Below are 16,663 nucleotides of genomic sequence, written 5' to 3'. Positions count from 1 at the left end.
TATCAGAACCACTGGTTTAAAAACCTGCTGGGTCGACAGGGAAACATGAGAACTACTGGGTTCAAAACCTGCTGGGTCCAACATGGGAACATTAGAACCATTGGGTTCAAAACTGGCCGGATCGAACAATCGTCTTCAGATTAAAGAACTGGGTTAATATCTCACTTAATAAATCACAGTCCGAATCAGTGTTTATGGTCTTGTAGATGTTCCCCAATACAGCATTTTTTTGTTAAATTTTGTTTTAAAGCTCTTTCGATAATTTCGTTTGATACAATTTGGACCAATCAGATTAATGGCAATTCGTCTATCAACTCATGTCAATTAGTGTATACTAATTAGATCACTAACTTCTACAAATACTCACAAGTCTCAATATCAGCACCAGCGATCTTGCCTTGGGTACCGAAGTGGATACGGATGAATTTACCCTGAAATAGTTGGACCATGCTTTCATCTCCGTTTTGATCACATTTTCCTATCTCTACTGAACTTATTCTTTGAAAATAACAGCTTACTTTTTTTATACATTCCTCATTTAATAAGCTCTTTTTTTTATAAAACAATATTTATTTTTAATTTAATATTTTCTATTTAGCAGCTAGTTAATGGTTTCTATAAAAATTCATTTATTCTATCTATTTTGCAAAATCCATATCGAGTAAAACTCATGGTTGGTTTGAGCTTTCTTTAACCCATAAATAGAGCCCTTGGTAGTCTCGTTGATTCAGTACTTACAAAACGTGATGAGTTATTATTACGAATGGTCTTTGCATTACCAAAGGCCTCCAGTACTGGGTTAGCCTGAATAATTTGGTCCTCTAGATTGCCTTTCTGTTAGCCCTCAAGGCAACCCGACACATGATTGAGCACACACAGGGAATGGGCGTCATACAGGGTTGTTCACGCAGGTTGTTCACGCAGGTTGGTGAGAATGGTTTAAAGGTTGGCAAGGTTGGAGGGGGAAAAAAATAACGTGGGGGAAAATACAAAAGGCATTAGTAAAATAGATTTTGTTGTACACCGGTTGGTGAGTTGTTAATCGTTGTAGATTTTTTTTTGTCAACGACAACAAACGTCCGAAGAGCTGTATGACTAGCTGGAGACTAGGCTGCCAGCAGTGAGAAGAGCTGCTCGGAGTTTGTTATTGTGGAGAGTGTGAGTTTAGATTCTACAGGATGAGACTATGGGTTCTACAAGATTAGTCTAGTGTTGCCAAGAAGTTAGTCAGACGGAGTTAGAACCTACTAGTTGAGAGGTTTGTGAAGGTAGGTTTTAAGAGGTGGTGATAGGTTCAGAGGTTTTGGGAAATCAAATGAAAACACAGGTTTCAGGAATTTGGGTTGCGGAGTGGGGGGAGTACATAGGTAGGTTGTAGGTAAATTTTAGGTTGGGTGAAAATGTAGAGGCAAACTAGAGGTTGGGTGAAAATAGGGGGTGTGGTTGAGGTTGGAGGTGGGGTTGAGGGAAAAACAATCTGTTAAAAGAGATTAATGTTTCGAGGTTCTACGCAACAGCTAATCCGATACCATCGGAGATTGGTTGGATCTACAGGTAGCTAGCTTTGGTAGGAGGACGCTAGGGGTTATAAAACAAAGGGGGGTGGGGATTGTTAGCTCAAGAACCGGGGAGTTCCAGATCTTTCTGTGGACTTCTCGCGACCTGGATGGCGAGTACTCACAAATCGGGACGAGTTGTTGTTTCTGGTGGTTTTAGCGTTACCGTAGGCCTCCATCACTGGGTTAGCTTGCACGATCTGGTCTTCTAGGGTGCCGGGGCCCTGTTAGTCAGGGTGGGGGGAGGGTGGGGGAAGATAATACAATAGCATGAAGGGTCTGGTCTGATGGCTGGTGCGGGGGCGGGCAGGTGGAGCCGTGTTTTGACAGGGGTTAGTATGCATAGCAGCGGCGTACAAACAAAACAGGTATAGAGGTTGGTGTTAAAGAGTCAGAAAATACAGAAATAGAAACACAGGTCGTTGATCTCTTGGAACAGCTTGTCTGGAGGTGCGTCAGTGCCACGATTTCACGTGAAACGTGAATTTTTAAAATTAAAAACATAAACAAAAGCAGCGTCAGTGAGGCTGGAATAAACCAGCGAGTCACGTGACGCGTGGGATGCAGTCAAGCGAGACCTCCTAACGAGGCGTGGATGCAGCAATAAAACCACCTGCTAAAGGTGAGTTCATTGTGTAAGAGCGTGCTCCTATCATACAGCGAGCGTTGACCTCATACTAAGGTCGTTAGTACGTCTCTTCAACTTCGAGACAAATGTTCAAAACTCGTTCAGTTGGTTTTTTTTTTTATTTCTTGTGGCGGGGTTTACTCACGAATCTGGACGAGTTGTTATTACGGGTAGTCTTGGCGTTACCGTACGCCTCCATGACAGGGTTAGCCTGTACAATCTGGTCTTCTAGGGACCCCATTTTCTGAGGTGGCAAGGTCAGGGTCAGGCAGGCGGTTCCAGTGAGGAGTCAGGGTAAGGTTCCATGACGGAGTCAGGGTTAGGTTCCATGGCGGAGTCAGGGTAAGGTTCCATGGCGGAGTCAAGGTTAGGTTCCATGGCAGAGTCAGGGTTAGGTTCCAGGGTCAATAGTATCAGAGGCAGATCAAGGATACGTATCAGAGTTTGGGATTTTGGGGGGTTGAAGAAAAAATTGTTTAGTTAGGTGGTCGAGACAGGAAAATCCTTCAGGAATTTTTCTCTTCCTGTGGCGGGATTTTCCGAATGTTGCCGGTTTTGATGGATAGAGTGTGAAGAAAATGTTAATACAGAAAAATGATGTTATGAAAAGAAGAGATTTTGTGTATACCGGATGTAAGTTCTGCAAGGGTTTCATTGGCTGGGGACACTAGACTGATGGGTTATGGGTAGTCTGGGAGTAGTTTAATTTAAACTAAACCAAGGGTACGTAATTAGGGATATTTGTAAATTAGTGGAAATACTGGTTTAAGAAAGTAGTATGCTAAGAATATAAATTCTGAGGTAGGGGTGATATAAGCTAAGATCTGTGTTAGGGCGGGGGTGGGGTGTTTTATTTATCAGTAGTCTCACTAATAAAATATATATTTATAAAAGTGGAAACTGCTTTAAAATAAGTTGTGTAAGTAGTAGGATAAAAAAAAGGGGAAAAATAGATTTAACGTATTTGTTATTGGTTTTGAAAAAGTATTAATAGAGTTTTACAATGTCGAGGGCGGGTGTGGGGAAGGATGGACTTGGAGGATTGCTGGTCGGTGGAGGTTAGGGGTTGACGGGGGAGGTTGGCAGGAGGTTAGGGTACTCGGAGGGTTGGTCCGGACTCCGAGAGGCTACTTACGAATCTGGAAGAGTTGTTATTACGGGTTGTCTTGGCGTTACCGTAGGCCTCAAGGACAGGGTTGGCCTGTACAATCTGGTCTTCTAGTGTGCCTTGTTTCTGTGGGGGGCGGGGTGGGTGGGGCGGCGAGAACAGGGGGGTCACCGACATAGGGAGTCGTAGACAAGAGGGGTAATCGACGACAATTTGGAGGGGTGAAACGAAGGGTGGGGTTGTCGTTTATCACAGAGGGTGGGTGTGACGATTGAACGAAGGTCACAAACAGAGGTGGGGGTATTGCCCAGCGGTGGGCGATAATATAACCGTACAGGTTTTGATATAGACAGGTGTTTATTATAGGGGGTTGCGGTGTGTTAAGACATGTTTAGGTTGGATTTGAGACAAGACATGTAATCGTGAGGTAAGACAAGGTGAGAACAACACAAGGTACAGACGCGACAAATAAACAAACAGAAAATAATAATAATATGTTAGAAATAGTAAGGAATGATATTTTGTAGAGGTGATTTTGTCAGTGTGTGTCAGCAATATATATAATACATAAACAATGATTTAATTAAAAATAGACTTAATTAAATCTACATATAAATATAATTTTAAATATGTAAATTTATTATAAAGTATTTTATAATGTAAATGTAATAAATAAAAATAATATACAAGTATAAACATAAATACTTACTTTAATCATTCATAAAGCATTAGGCAGCATGCATATATATGTATCAAATATTAATATAAAAAAATAATATTATATGTAACAATGCAAATATTTACATAAATTAATAAAATCATATGTAAATATTAATAAATATTAAATGCACACAGAAGAGATTAGTAGGAGCTAAATGCTAATGAGAGTTAAGCAAGCGTTTCTCTGATGAGTGGCTCCAGGTTCGTTGTTTCATATCTACCTCCTGTTGTGTGAGTTAGATCAGAGGGTATGGTTATTGTCTAAACTACGTCATTCTAAGAAATAATAGGATTTTGGTGTTTCTTCTTCTAATGCAGATTAGATCACCTGAAAGATTATTTCTAAACTTATCTTCCATTAGAAAACTGTTAGGCTTATTTCACTGAAAGAAAATCACTACGATTAATACTAGAGGAGTAATTAGAAAACAAAGGGGAGTAATTCACTACTTGTTATTAAGGGAAACTACTCTCTCTACCGCTGTACTAGATATCTGGTTCTAGACTGGCCATGCAGGTCAAGGGTGGGGTTCAAACGGTGGTCAGCTCTACAGGTCAGAAGATGATCTACCTTCTTGGCAGCGGCCTCAGCCTCGGCTTCTTCGCCCTTCTTCTGCTGACCGGCGGCGACGTTGGCGAAGTACATGATTACCTTCTTGGTGTTCTCAGTCTTACCGGCACCAGACTCGCCACTGTGGTCAACAAGCGGGGAGACATCTTAGTCATATCTGGACAACCCGTGTGGGCCAGGGGGGGTTAAACACTGGGGGGGGGGGACTGACCGGCTCCCTCGGCTAGGTCACGTGGGATCAGCGCGTAGGGCGTGACATGAGACAGGACATTTAGACATAAGCTGCCGGACAACAGCGTAACCATGGCAACAACAAATAAACAAAGCTATGAAAAAATACATGCGTCCTGTTTACATACATATATATATATATATATATATATATATATATATAATATATATATATATATATATATATATATATATATATATATATATATATATATATATATATATATATATATATATATATATATTTATTTATTTATTTATTTATTTATTTATATATATATATATATATATATATATACTAGCCGTCCCGGCCAGGCCCTGCTCTGGCTTCTGTGAAAAACCTTTCTGTTAAAGACCATTACCTGTGTGTTTAGTAATCATCATAAACCCGGCATTGCCCACCCAAACCACCACCAACCAAAACCAAAACAACAAAACGCAAACATAACGCTAACACAATTACAAATACAAACGAAAACAAAAACTTACAACAAACCAACCACAAACACAAACACCAATACGAACACAAAGAAAAAAGCAAACGAAAACAAACCAAATCCAAACACAAAACCAACCACAAACACAAACACAAAGAAAAAAACACAAAAGAAAAAACAAACGAAAACAAACCAAATCCAAACGCAAAACCAACCTCAAACACAAACACAAACACAAACCCAATGAAAATAAAACACAAACGAAAAAAGAAAGAACAAAAACGAACCAAATCAAAACGCAACCACTAACGCAAACCCAACCTAAACACAAAGAAAACACTAACGCGAAAATAAACGCAAAGTGCTCACGGGGCTGAATCGCCTGCTTCAACTTAATAAACGACTATAGTACCCCAACTTATTCATAGCCTTTTGCACTCACTTTAATGAACGTAGGCGCGAAACCGAACACGGGAGGCCCGGGACCCCAAAAAGCACCCTGTCTGGGCGCCAGAGGACGCACCATGACGTCACCGCCTGATTGAACTTAGTAAACGCCTATAGTGCATAACTTATTCATAGTCTTTTGAACTCACGCGAACGTAGATACCATAGCGTACACCGGAAGGCCCGGGGCGCCAAATAGCACCCTGTCGGGGTGCCGGAGGACGCCCGGATTTGATTCACTTAAAGACTATAGTAACCTTTCTTATCCATAGTCTATCGCACTGTTCAAAACAAAATTATGCAGCATAGCGCTCACATGATAGCCCAGGGTGCCAAATCGAACCGTGCAAGGGCGCCGGCGGACGCGCCTGTTTCAATTTAGTGAACAAAAATGATAATACTCCAAGCTTATCCGTAAATGGAAAGAAATAAACATATAGGATTTGTAGGACCTGGCTTATTAAATGTTATTGATTTAAAAAAAAATTATTGAACAGTATGTTCAGTGTATAGAATAAATAAAAGGCAGTGTTAAAAATACCTAACGACATTGCACTTAATCAATCCCCGCTAATTATGTAATTATTTTTTTTTCTTAACACCAAAAACAAAGTAATAATAAAATGTAAATTTTTTCTTCTTAAGAATTTTTTTTTTATTAAAGGGAAGTAACTGTGCAGTCAATACATTTCCGACACAATTTTAGAAATTTTATAAACGTCGATACACTTTTTAAAAATTTTATGTCGCGTTCATAATTGAAAATTCTTCTTCTAAGTAAATAGAGTGAAAATTGTTTTTAAAGACTTTCAATGGTAATTTTTTGACTCGTAAATTTAGACTATGAGCACGATAAAAAATCTAACACTTAAATCCGTAGAAGTGTCAACGACAAACTTTTTTGTTTTTTGCCACACGTTACAGAACTGAGCTTTATATATTAGATATATATATATATATAAAGCAGATGTGCATATCATTTTAGAATAAGATAAATATATTCAGCCGCTTTTACTTCGTTTAAAACTTTACATAACATTAGAGAAAGTATGCGTATAGAGGCATAGCTGGTTTAATGTTTAGTTCAATTAGGCACAGTATGATTACATCGGTACTTAATGAACCATTCTAACCTAAACCCTAGCTACGCCTCTGTAGAGTGAAAGAATATATCAAAAGCGCATATATCATATATTGATGTACACAGCGCATATGCAAAAGTGGACACAGACATAAGAACAATAATGTTTGATATTGTGCAAAAAAAATTGTGTTTATATCTTGACAAACGAAGATATAATACAACGAGCAGTCGTGACTGCGCATGCGTGCGCGAGAGACGATATAAGGAGCGTCTGCGCATGCCAGGCGCGCGCTGGAGCGGGTGCCCCAGGACTTACGTAAGGACCTTCGTTTTTGTTCGTTTTGTCCCGCTCTCGCTTTAGATCGGCTGCCACGTGGGCGAAGTACTGGATGACCTTTTTGGTACTCTCAGTTTTACCGGCTCCGCTCTCGCCACTGATTGCAAAAATTAATTAAGCAAATTTTGATTGCATTCTTGTACTTGGAGTAATTACAAATACTACCTCCTTCGTGTAATTGAGACGATTTAAATTACTACAATTTTAGATTTATAAACGTTTAACTTTAAGATTAACATTACCTGGAAATTGAAAAGCTAAAAATAATTCAGATAGAATATATCATGTAAGTTTATATAACGAAAGCGGAGGGGAGTTTCTTGTAGGTATGCTCGTCAAAATCTTCCTTAACATTTTAAGTCACGAGCGTGGACAAGGTATGGCGTGCTTGAATGGACTCAACCAAATTATTATTTCGCTTTTTTTATGCTCGTCCCTAACCAAAGCATGGACTTCATGCACCTTCCCGTCCCACCCTGGTCTCCCCACCCTTACCGCACCCAAATCTACCCCACCCCACCCGAATCTCCGCCACCCCACAAAATTTTCCCCACCCACAAAATTTTCCCCTCCTCACCCGAATCTCCCCACCCCACCCAAATGTACCCCACCCCACCCAAATCTCCCCCACCCCACAAAATTTCCCCCACACCACCCGAATCTCCCCCACACAACACACTACTCACGTGATCAACATAGACTGGTTCTCACGATCTGTAAACATAAGAACATAGATCAGTTGTACACAATGTAATACAATTTCAAGAACTGCTACCATATGACAACAAGAGATAGATCAATTGTACACAATATAAAACTTTTTCAAGATCTGCTGCCATAAGATAACAAGAGATAGATCATTGCACGCTCTTTGGCATTTTTTAGACACATTGTATTTGCGTCGTGGGTATTGAGAACTAGTTGAATTGGTCAGACAAAACAATGTCAGACAACACAATGGCAGACAACACAATGGCAGACAACACAATGGCAGACAACACAATGGCCGACAACACAATGGCAGACAACACAATGACAGAAGCACATTAACAGATATCTGAATGTCTGCAGTTCAGGGCATGCAGGTAAATCAGTACCTGGTGTTCTACCCAGAAATACCTGCGCGATGTACCTGAACAGACAAACAAGCTGCACGTGAAACTAGGGGGGACAAAGGGAGATGACTCGGGGAATTGCTGTCAGTCCCAGGGTACTACCTGGGGGGGGGGGGAATTGCTGTCAGTCCCAGGGTACGGCCCAGGTAAAATGACGGAGCTGGCCCATGTCCAACTTAGCCCTCCTGACAAGGATATAACCTTCAAAGCTAAAAGATCGGATCACGCCGGGGTGTAGCATGTTCAAACAAAGAAGTTTCTAGAACCTTTACCAGGGACAACATGACCTGCTTATTGACGGAGAGATCAGTGCGAAAAGTTAAAAACATTGCATCTCATTATGACCCTCCCATTCCGCAAACAGGATTTTGATGAATGTCATTATTCTTAGGAGTATAAATCAGGACAAGCTTTAAATATTAAGATGTACACTGACTCCTACATTGAGTTATATTAAGATGTACACTGACTCCTAGATGGGATGTAATTTGTTGTAATATGCTGTCCAATAGTTCAATATTTTCTTTGCTACCTACATCTTTCCTACACGACACAGTAGTATTTTCCCCTACAGAATACACTACGTGCTTACTCCTACATCTTGCGCTATTTACCCCCCCCCCCCCCCGGACGGCAAACTGAGAACCTACGGTTAGACCACTAAAACCAATTACATCGTAAATACTAGAAGGTCTACAGTTAGACTGCCAGAACCAGCTAGAAGTGTTACCATCTAAAAGACCTACTGTTAAAGTTCCTGCTAGAAGACCTACTGTTTAATTAACAGCTAGATTACCTACTGTTAAAACACCAGCTAGATGTGAAAGTTAAGTTCCCTTTTCAAACCCGACAGTCTATAGGGCAAAACAGTACAGTTCACTTGTTTCTGTGACCTCGGCATATGAAGAGATAGTGTGGTCAGCACTATGCCCAGCCGCCTTTACTTTCCCTAACGTGAGTTAGGTACCCATCAGAGTTGGGTGGACTCAGGGGCGGTCTATTGTTAAACTACCAGTTAGATGACCTACTGTTAAACTACCAGCTAGACGACCTAGTTAAACTACCAGCTAGATGACCTACTGTTAAACTACCAGCTAGATGACCTAAACTACCGTATAGAAGACCTAAACTACCGTATAGAAGACCTAAACTACCGTATAGAAGACCTAAACTACCGTATAGATGACCTACCTTGCAACATGTTTTGGTAGGCGTTATCAGAGATGGAGAAGAGATGGGGTGGCATCTCAGCCTTTCGCTTGCCTCGGTAGGCGTTGATGATCTTCTGGGTGTAGATGGGCAGACGACGGTAGGGGTTGATGGCCACGCAGAAAAGACCGGAATAGGTCTGCAGGTGAGAAAAACCAGGTGTTAGAGTGTTTTGTCCGGGTTTCAGAAGGTGGGGATATATGTGTTAGAGTGTTTTGTCCGGGTTTCAGAAGGTGGGGATATATGTGTTAGAGTGTTTTGCCCGGGTTTCAGAAGGTGGGGACACAGGTGTTAGAGTGTTTTGCCCGGGTTTCAGACGGTGGGGATACAGGTGTTAGACTGTTTTGTCCGGGTTGCAGACGGTGGGGATAAAGGTGTTAGAGTGTTTTGTCCGGGTTTCAGAAGGTGGGTAAACAGGTGAAATAGTGTTTTGTCTGAGTTGTTGGATTGGTGGTAAAACATGGTTATAAAAATTTTCTTCTAAGTTGGTTGAAAGTTGGAGAAAGTGTTGGTAATATGTAACGTGGAACGCTCTGAGTATTTGGAACAGGTAAAATGTAATCTTCAGATTTAGAAATAAACACTTTTTGAATTGCAAAGAATATAGTGAATTATTAATAAATAATGTGTTGCATGTCCTTTTTTTAACCTGGCCTTATTCATAAAAGTAAAAACGTGTACAGTTTATAGTGAAAAATTAAATATAGGTGGCTTTCGATGAATTGCAAGCAGCTTCGTATAGTCTTGTTTTAAAATTGTGTACTGCTTTGTTTAGTATAGTCTTGTTTAATATAAAATGTTACCTTACTTATACTTCTATCAGGCATTAAAATTTGGTGTCTCGTATTGCTAGTTAGCGATTGAAATGTGGTGTTGTATATTTTTTTTTTGTCTATTATTCTGTGTTCACGTCTGTCTGTCTGTCTGTGTGTGTGTCTGTCTGTTTGTCTGTCTGTCTGTCGGGCTCCACCTACGTAGATAAGACCAGCACTGTAACGGCTCTTCAAGTTGTGGAGTACAGAAGCCTCGTTCAGGTAGGTCATGTTGGCCATGTCGTCGATCTTCTCGAACTTGGGAGGGTTCATCTGTTGGATGTCGTCCTTCTTGAAGGCCTTGGTCTGTAGGGAGGGAGACATAGGGGGGATATTAGCTCAGATCTTAACGATGAAAAATTTAAGCTCAGATTTTAACGGTGAAAAATTTCTCAATCTTACTCAACGTGTTTAAGTTTTGTGTATTCTATTTTTGTACCAGTAATTAGCATTTATAGCTTCTCCTAAAAGACCTCCCAAAATCTCTTAACACGTAACGATAAATCCATTTTTTTAAAAATAAAATTGAGTATAAAACATCTTGTCTTTTGATATATTTTGAAACAACCAAACTATATATTCGAAATTTTAATCGGTCAACTTAAAAACAAAATACTAAATCCCAACTACACAATTTTCCACACTCGTCCATAAATCCCTGTACTCCGTGATCAATCTCCATATCCTAAACATACACACAAAAATCCCATTAACCGTACTTTCTCATTATCTTTTTTATCCCATAATCCCCGAACAAACTTCATAATCATATACCCAACCTTCCCTCTTTTCCAGCAAAAAACACCATACCACATAACCGTCCTATCCAAGTAAACACCATACCCCTAACCGATTCCATATGCCACCCTACCACTATATCCCATCACATCTCTGACTGAACTACCTCATTGTGTTTGTTGATCTTGACCGTGATTTCTCCCCCACCCCCCACAACCCCACCCCTCCCTGTATGACCTACCTCATTATTTTTGTTGATCTTGACCGTGATCCCCCCACCCCCACCCCCCCCCCCAACCCCACCCTCCCTACCTGACCTACCTCATTGTTCTTGTTGATCTTGACCGTGATCCCCCCACCCCCACCCCCCCCCCCACAACCCCCACCCCCTCCCTGTGTTACCCACCTCATTGTTCTTGTTAATCTTGACCGTGATCTCCCCCCCCCCATCCCCCCAACCCCCACCCCTCCCTGCCTGACCCACCTCGTTGTTCTTGTTGATCTTGACTGTGATCTCCTCGCCCTTGGTGCTCTGGATCTCCGCGGCCAGAAAACCTTCCTTGTGGTCTGGCACCCAGCAGGCCTTCTTGCCGTCAAACGTCTGCGTCTGCTCGGCCATCATCTTCTTCCGGTCGACCACCAGGAACTGGAAGTCCGGGTCGTTAACGTCTAAGCCAGACATGCTTGCAGGTGTCTCGTCAAAGCTCTCGCCCTTGTGGCAATGTCTCTAGAAGATGCGAAACTGAATCAAAAGGACAGAGACTTGAACCGGGAGGTCTTGGTGCGCGCTTAAGTCAAGACCTACGTCAGAACAGCCTGGGGAGGAGAGACAAAGGTCAAGGTTAGACAACTGAATCAAAAGCACAGACAAGATTTATGCTAGAACAGCATGGGGGAGCGAAACAAACGCCTATCTTAGATTGCTTATAACAGTATGGACTTGAAACTACCATGAAAATAGACACACAAAAAGGGACAATAATTCGGTGAATAAAATGGTTTTTAAACTATCATAAAAAGTCAAATCAAGGTAATTTTCATATTGAGAGTGCTTTGAAAAAATTCTATGAAAAAAATGTAGGTTTAAAACTGTCAATGAAAATCAAATCAAGGGAATTTTTATATTGAAGCTACGATAAGAAAATACAATGGGGAAAGTATATATTTAGTATACCATTAATAAAAATCTCATTTTGGAATTGTTACCCCTTCAAGGGAGAGTTCCGTGGTGTGTAAAAAAGGGGAAGTAATTGCATGCCAGATAGACATGAGATAATTATACGATATTTTAAACGTAACTTTATTGTAAAAAATACATTTAACAATAAAACCGCTTGATATTAAATTATTTAAATAATTCTAGGGTCTAGACATCAATTTGCAAATTCGTTTAAAAATTTTTTAAATATTTATTTAGCCAAATTTTAATTAAACATGGCATGTTTTGATAGTGAATTAGTTCAGCTTTAGCGTTTCGTGTAATAGTAGTGTAATAGTAGTGTTAGGGTTAAGTTTACTGTTGTTAAGTTTGCGATTAGGAAGAAATTACTTTATTTACAGTCGTTAATTGTTTTTGACGCCGCAGCCTAGAGTTGGGCCGTCTTTGTGTGTTTCGATCAGAGCTAGTCACAAAGTTGACTTCAAGATTTTTAAAAACCTGGATGTCGTTTGCGAGTTTAACGTAATCAAATGTACCTAATAAGAATCGTTTGATTTTACACATGCATACTCAGTAAAATTAGAGTTTATATGTGTATTGACCTTGGCTGGGTGGACTCGGGACGTTCTACAAGTCCGAACCAAGATCCGAACATGATATGATCGCGGTTAGTATTCAAAAGCTCTACCAGTTGACCACACCGTCCCTAAATTCAAACTAAGATTTTTACTGTAAATTGTTTTAATGAACAGAACAACGAGAAAGGGCGTCATTCAAAGATCGCTTGATGAAATTTTTAAAAATTTTTAATTTGTTTTAAATGTCTTGAGAATTAACAGCTATCAAATTTTATTAGACCATTGGTTTTTTGACGTTTTATTTAAAGGAACATAAAGCTTCAAAATAAAGCTTATCACCCAATATTGTCGATTAAGGGGAATCACTCGTATAACCATGTAAAATTATTTCTAGTCAAGGTTAACAAAATCTACTGAATATTGTGTTATTATTACACTATCAATATATCCTCGCATTTTTCTTTTAAAGTAAATTTGCTTCGATATTCGGGACACTAAATAACAGTTAAAATAAATAATTTGAAAACTCACGTTTTTAATACTTATTTTGGCATGATTAAAACAATGTAAAATTAAACCTCAACAATGTGATAGCTGCTAAACTTTCCTGAGATGGATTTTTATCTAATTATAATTACATTTCTTCAGTTTAGGCATTAGAAAAAAATAAAAGGGTAGTTGTGCTTAAATTAAGCGAATATAAAAACATGATATTTCGGTGTGCCATAAGGGGTCGGCGTGGTCGAGTCGGTAAAGCTCAAGGTTGCTAAACCGAAAAGTCTTGAGTTCGAACCCTCGTTAGCTGGGAACAGCAACTCTTCTAGGAGAGACAACTCCAAAATCAAACAACTGCTGCCTTGTAGTTTGTTCTTGGTTGGACAAAGGCTTTGGAAGCAAATCCAAAAAGAAAAGCAGGCTGAAATCGGAGTCAATGGCCACAATGGTGCATAACCAGTTGACACGTATACTTAATTGTGTTGGAGGGGGATACCTTCCAACACTAAAATTAAGAACGAAGAAGAAGAAGAAGGTGTGCCATAATTCCTAATTTAAAACTACACAAGACATTATGAGTTGTTTGATTCGTTTCCCTAACGGTAAATTTTATTTTCACAACTTTTTCTTAAGCTTTACTAAGAAAAAATTGGCTTTTGATCTTGCTATTTTTATTTCCCATGTCAGATGTCAGTAATATTACTTAAAGTGATGAGCGTTTCCTAAACTGCCTTGTCAGAAAGCCATATCCGTTCCAGTTTTTTTTAATCTTCAGAATTACAGGAATGCTGAGCAGGATTTTATTTGTGGAGTTAAGTCACTTTAATAAAACTGGTAAGATACTGTAGGCAGTTCTTATTAAGTTATGGTATCTTATCTACTCATATAAACTATCAGGCCTAATCACATAACATACGTTGATTTACTTTTAACTGTGACAGGTTATAACACTAAGTGCTTAAAAAAGTTTTGAGCCACTAAGTTTAATTAAATATGTTGACGTAATTAAGGCTGAAGTGTGTAGCGCTCTGGCGACTAAGTCCACGTACTAAAACTGGCCAGGCCACTAACAAACATGAACACTGAGTTCATTAAATTCAATCGTTATTTACAACACCCTTTCCATTACATTTCTTGATTGAAATAAATTTTAATTATAACACCGTTTAATTAAAGCACCTTTTAATTAAAGCACCTTATAATTAAAGCACCTTATAATTAAAGCACCTTTTAATTACAACACCTTTTAATTAAAGCAGCTTATAATTAAAGCACCTTTTAATTACAACACCTTATAATTACAACACCTTTTAATTATAACTCCTTTTAATTACAACACCTTATAATTAAGGCACCTTGGTTCCAGCCGGCAAGAGCAGGTAATCCAAAATGAAACCGACAAGAAAAAAAGTTCACAAGTTTTTCGTGTGTAGGTAAAGTGGAAGGAGGGGGGTATGGCATCAGGCTGGGGGTCTATAAATAAATCTAGAGCACATGAGCACATCAGTTTTCTAACGTTGGCTCAAAAGGTAAGTTTTTTTAAAGGGGGGAGGGGGGGTGTGCTGGCACTGCGGAGTACACGCCCCCGCACGTGCATGCTGGTGTGCGCATGCGCGTGACGTCATCCCCTTCCCATATTTGGCACACCGAGGCATGCAGGTAAGAAAACAAGATGGCCGCCACAGAATGTGTTGAGTTTCATGTTTTCCAACGAATCTTAAAACACCCAATCGCTAATCACTCTGGCTGGCTCATGTTTGAGAACAATACATTTACCGGTGCCAGAAAATTGGTGCTTCAAAGACCTGGCTGATGAAACAAAGCAAAAAATGTTGGGAGGGGGGGAGGTGTAGGTGAGCACTCATGCAGGTGCAGTGTCATCCACGTCGAGTGCAGGGAGGGGGGAGGAGGGTGCACAATCCAGGAACACATCCATGAAATAACGTGTAATCCATGTGTCACTTAATCCAAGCTGGAGCTTTAATCCATGAGTGGGTGGAGAAAAAAACAGCACACACAGAAACCAAAACGGCTGTTAAAGGGTTAAGGTAAGGCTTTTACAAGGGCATGACACTTAACCCCTTGATGACTAAACCAATTAACCTCAAATACCCAACACATGTTTAAACTTTAACCCCTATTCATGTACACATTTCTAAAGTTGTACACGCACAATGTAGCTTGTGTACTAATTCTAACTATGAAGCTGCAGATTCACTTTTAATAATATCAGGTATATAATTGTATTCTAGTCTTTAGTTTCGTTTCGTTTCAGTATTTGTTTTTGTAAAAAGAAAAGGGTACTTTCCTATGAAATATCGCAGAATATTCTTTAGTGTTAACATATCAAGTTGAAGATTTATTGGGATTACAGTTACAATAGCCGCATGAATGAATATAAAATGAAGGGCAAAATGGTTATCCCTATCGCGTAAAGATTGACATTCTAATGCTAGAGGTCGTTTATAGTTTACTTCGGATCTGCATTCATCTTACACAAAAGTTAGTGTTAATTCTAGCTGTAAGATGTAAGGTATTAAATCTACAATGTGTTGATGTAATAGGCTAAACCATTTAATTTACAATTAGAGCTACTATAAATGAAACATTGAAAAAGTATGAGGAAGGATTGACGAACTAGAACGGCAAGACAGATAACTCTTTTTACTGGGAGTAAGGAATTATGGTTTAAGATCTACGCAAGAGATAAATGTTTTGGCTGGTGGGTTGAGCAATGTTAGCTGGGCTAAGGAAAACACGGCAAACCAAAATAAAATAAAAAATATATTAAAGGGAGGCAAACCAGTATAAAACATTAAGGGGAAATAACAAACCAGAGCTACTTACGATGCAGGGCTGTTCTACGGATGCTGACCTCCTGTACCTTTATATACCCCGACTGGCTGACATCCCTAGCCTGGTTATGTAAGACGAGATCCTATTGGCTCTGGCTGCGTACCCGACCAATGGCGTGTGGCGTAACATCGAGGCCCAGGTGCTCTCTATAAGGAAGATAAGAAATTCTTGAGTCCCAGGGCAGAGATAGAGCGGCTCACTTCAGCAAGACGGTGGGCAGGGAGCCACGAGGGTAGCGCGTGAGCACGAGGGGAATACCACACACGGGTGGGGGGGGGGGGTGCACCTGTACCTGTGTGTATAGGTAAATATGGGGTGGGGGGGGACTAAACGATACATACTTTCTTGACTGAAGCTGACTTATTTGTTTTTTGTGTAGTTTACCGGTATGTGTGTTGGTTGTGTGGGAGATGTTCTTGTTCTGTGTGATACATGTTGTATATGGTGTGTGTTGTATGTGTGTTGGGTGTGTGTGTTAGGTGTGTGGGAGATGTTGTATATGGTGTGTGTTGTATGTGTGTTAGTTGTGTGTGTTAGGTGTGTGGGAGATGTTCTTGTTCTGTGTGGACGTGTTGTATATGG

At 39.9% G+C, this 16,663-nt stretch overlaps 1 protein-coding gene across 14 annotated transcripts in view; it reads right to left on the bottom strand.

Moving 5' to 3' along the window:
- LOC131957096 (myosin heavy chain, striated muscle) overlaps positions 1–16,185 on the bottom strand; it is a 40,132-nt gene extending 23,947 nt beyond the window's left edge. For 5 of the 14 annotated variants that reach the window (XM_059321784.1, XM_059321795.1, XM_059321794.1 and 2 more), the window contains exons 1-8: positions 16,073–16,185; positions 11,478–11,809; positions 10,418–10,561; positions 9,426–9,582; positions 7,806–7,833; positions 4,584–4,704; positions 2,330–2,428; positions 368–431 (exon numbers count right to left, since the gene is read on the bottom strand). In XM_059321784.1, the coding sequence (XP_059177767.1) occupies positions 368–431; positions 2,330–2,428; positions 4,584–4,704; positions 7,806–7,833; positions 9,426–9,582; positions 10,418–10,561; positions 11,478–11,675 (811 nt within the window). In that variant the 5' untranslated portion in view covers positions 11,676–11,809; positions 16,073–16,185. Of the gene's footprint in view, positions 1–367; positions 432–738; positions 835–1,681; positions 1,781–2,329; positions 2,429–3,319; positions 3,419–4,583; positions 4,705–7,098; positions 7,217–7,805; positions 7,834–9,425; positions 9,583–10,417; positions 10,562–11,314; positions 11,349–11,477; positions 11,810–16,072 lie in introns of those variants that run through there. The other 9 variants (XM_059321789.1, XM_059321793.1, XM_059321785.1 and 6 more) reach the window with 5 other exon arrangements.
- Positions 16,186–16,663: the final 478 nt, after the last annotated feature.

This window comes from Physella acuta, unplaced genomic scaffold, assembly GCF_028476545.2.
Source record: "Physella acuta isolate Inbredline_101_S28 unplaced genomic scaffold, ASM2847654v3 ptg001206l, whole genome shotgun sequence".
In the NCBI taxonomy this organism is placed as follows: Eukaryota; Metazoa; Mollusca; class Gastropoda; family Physidae; genus Physella; species Physella acuta.
This window is presented reverse-complemented; position numbering and strand designations above follow the sequence as displayed.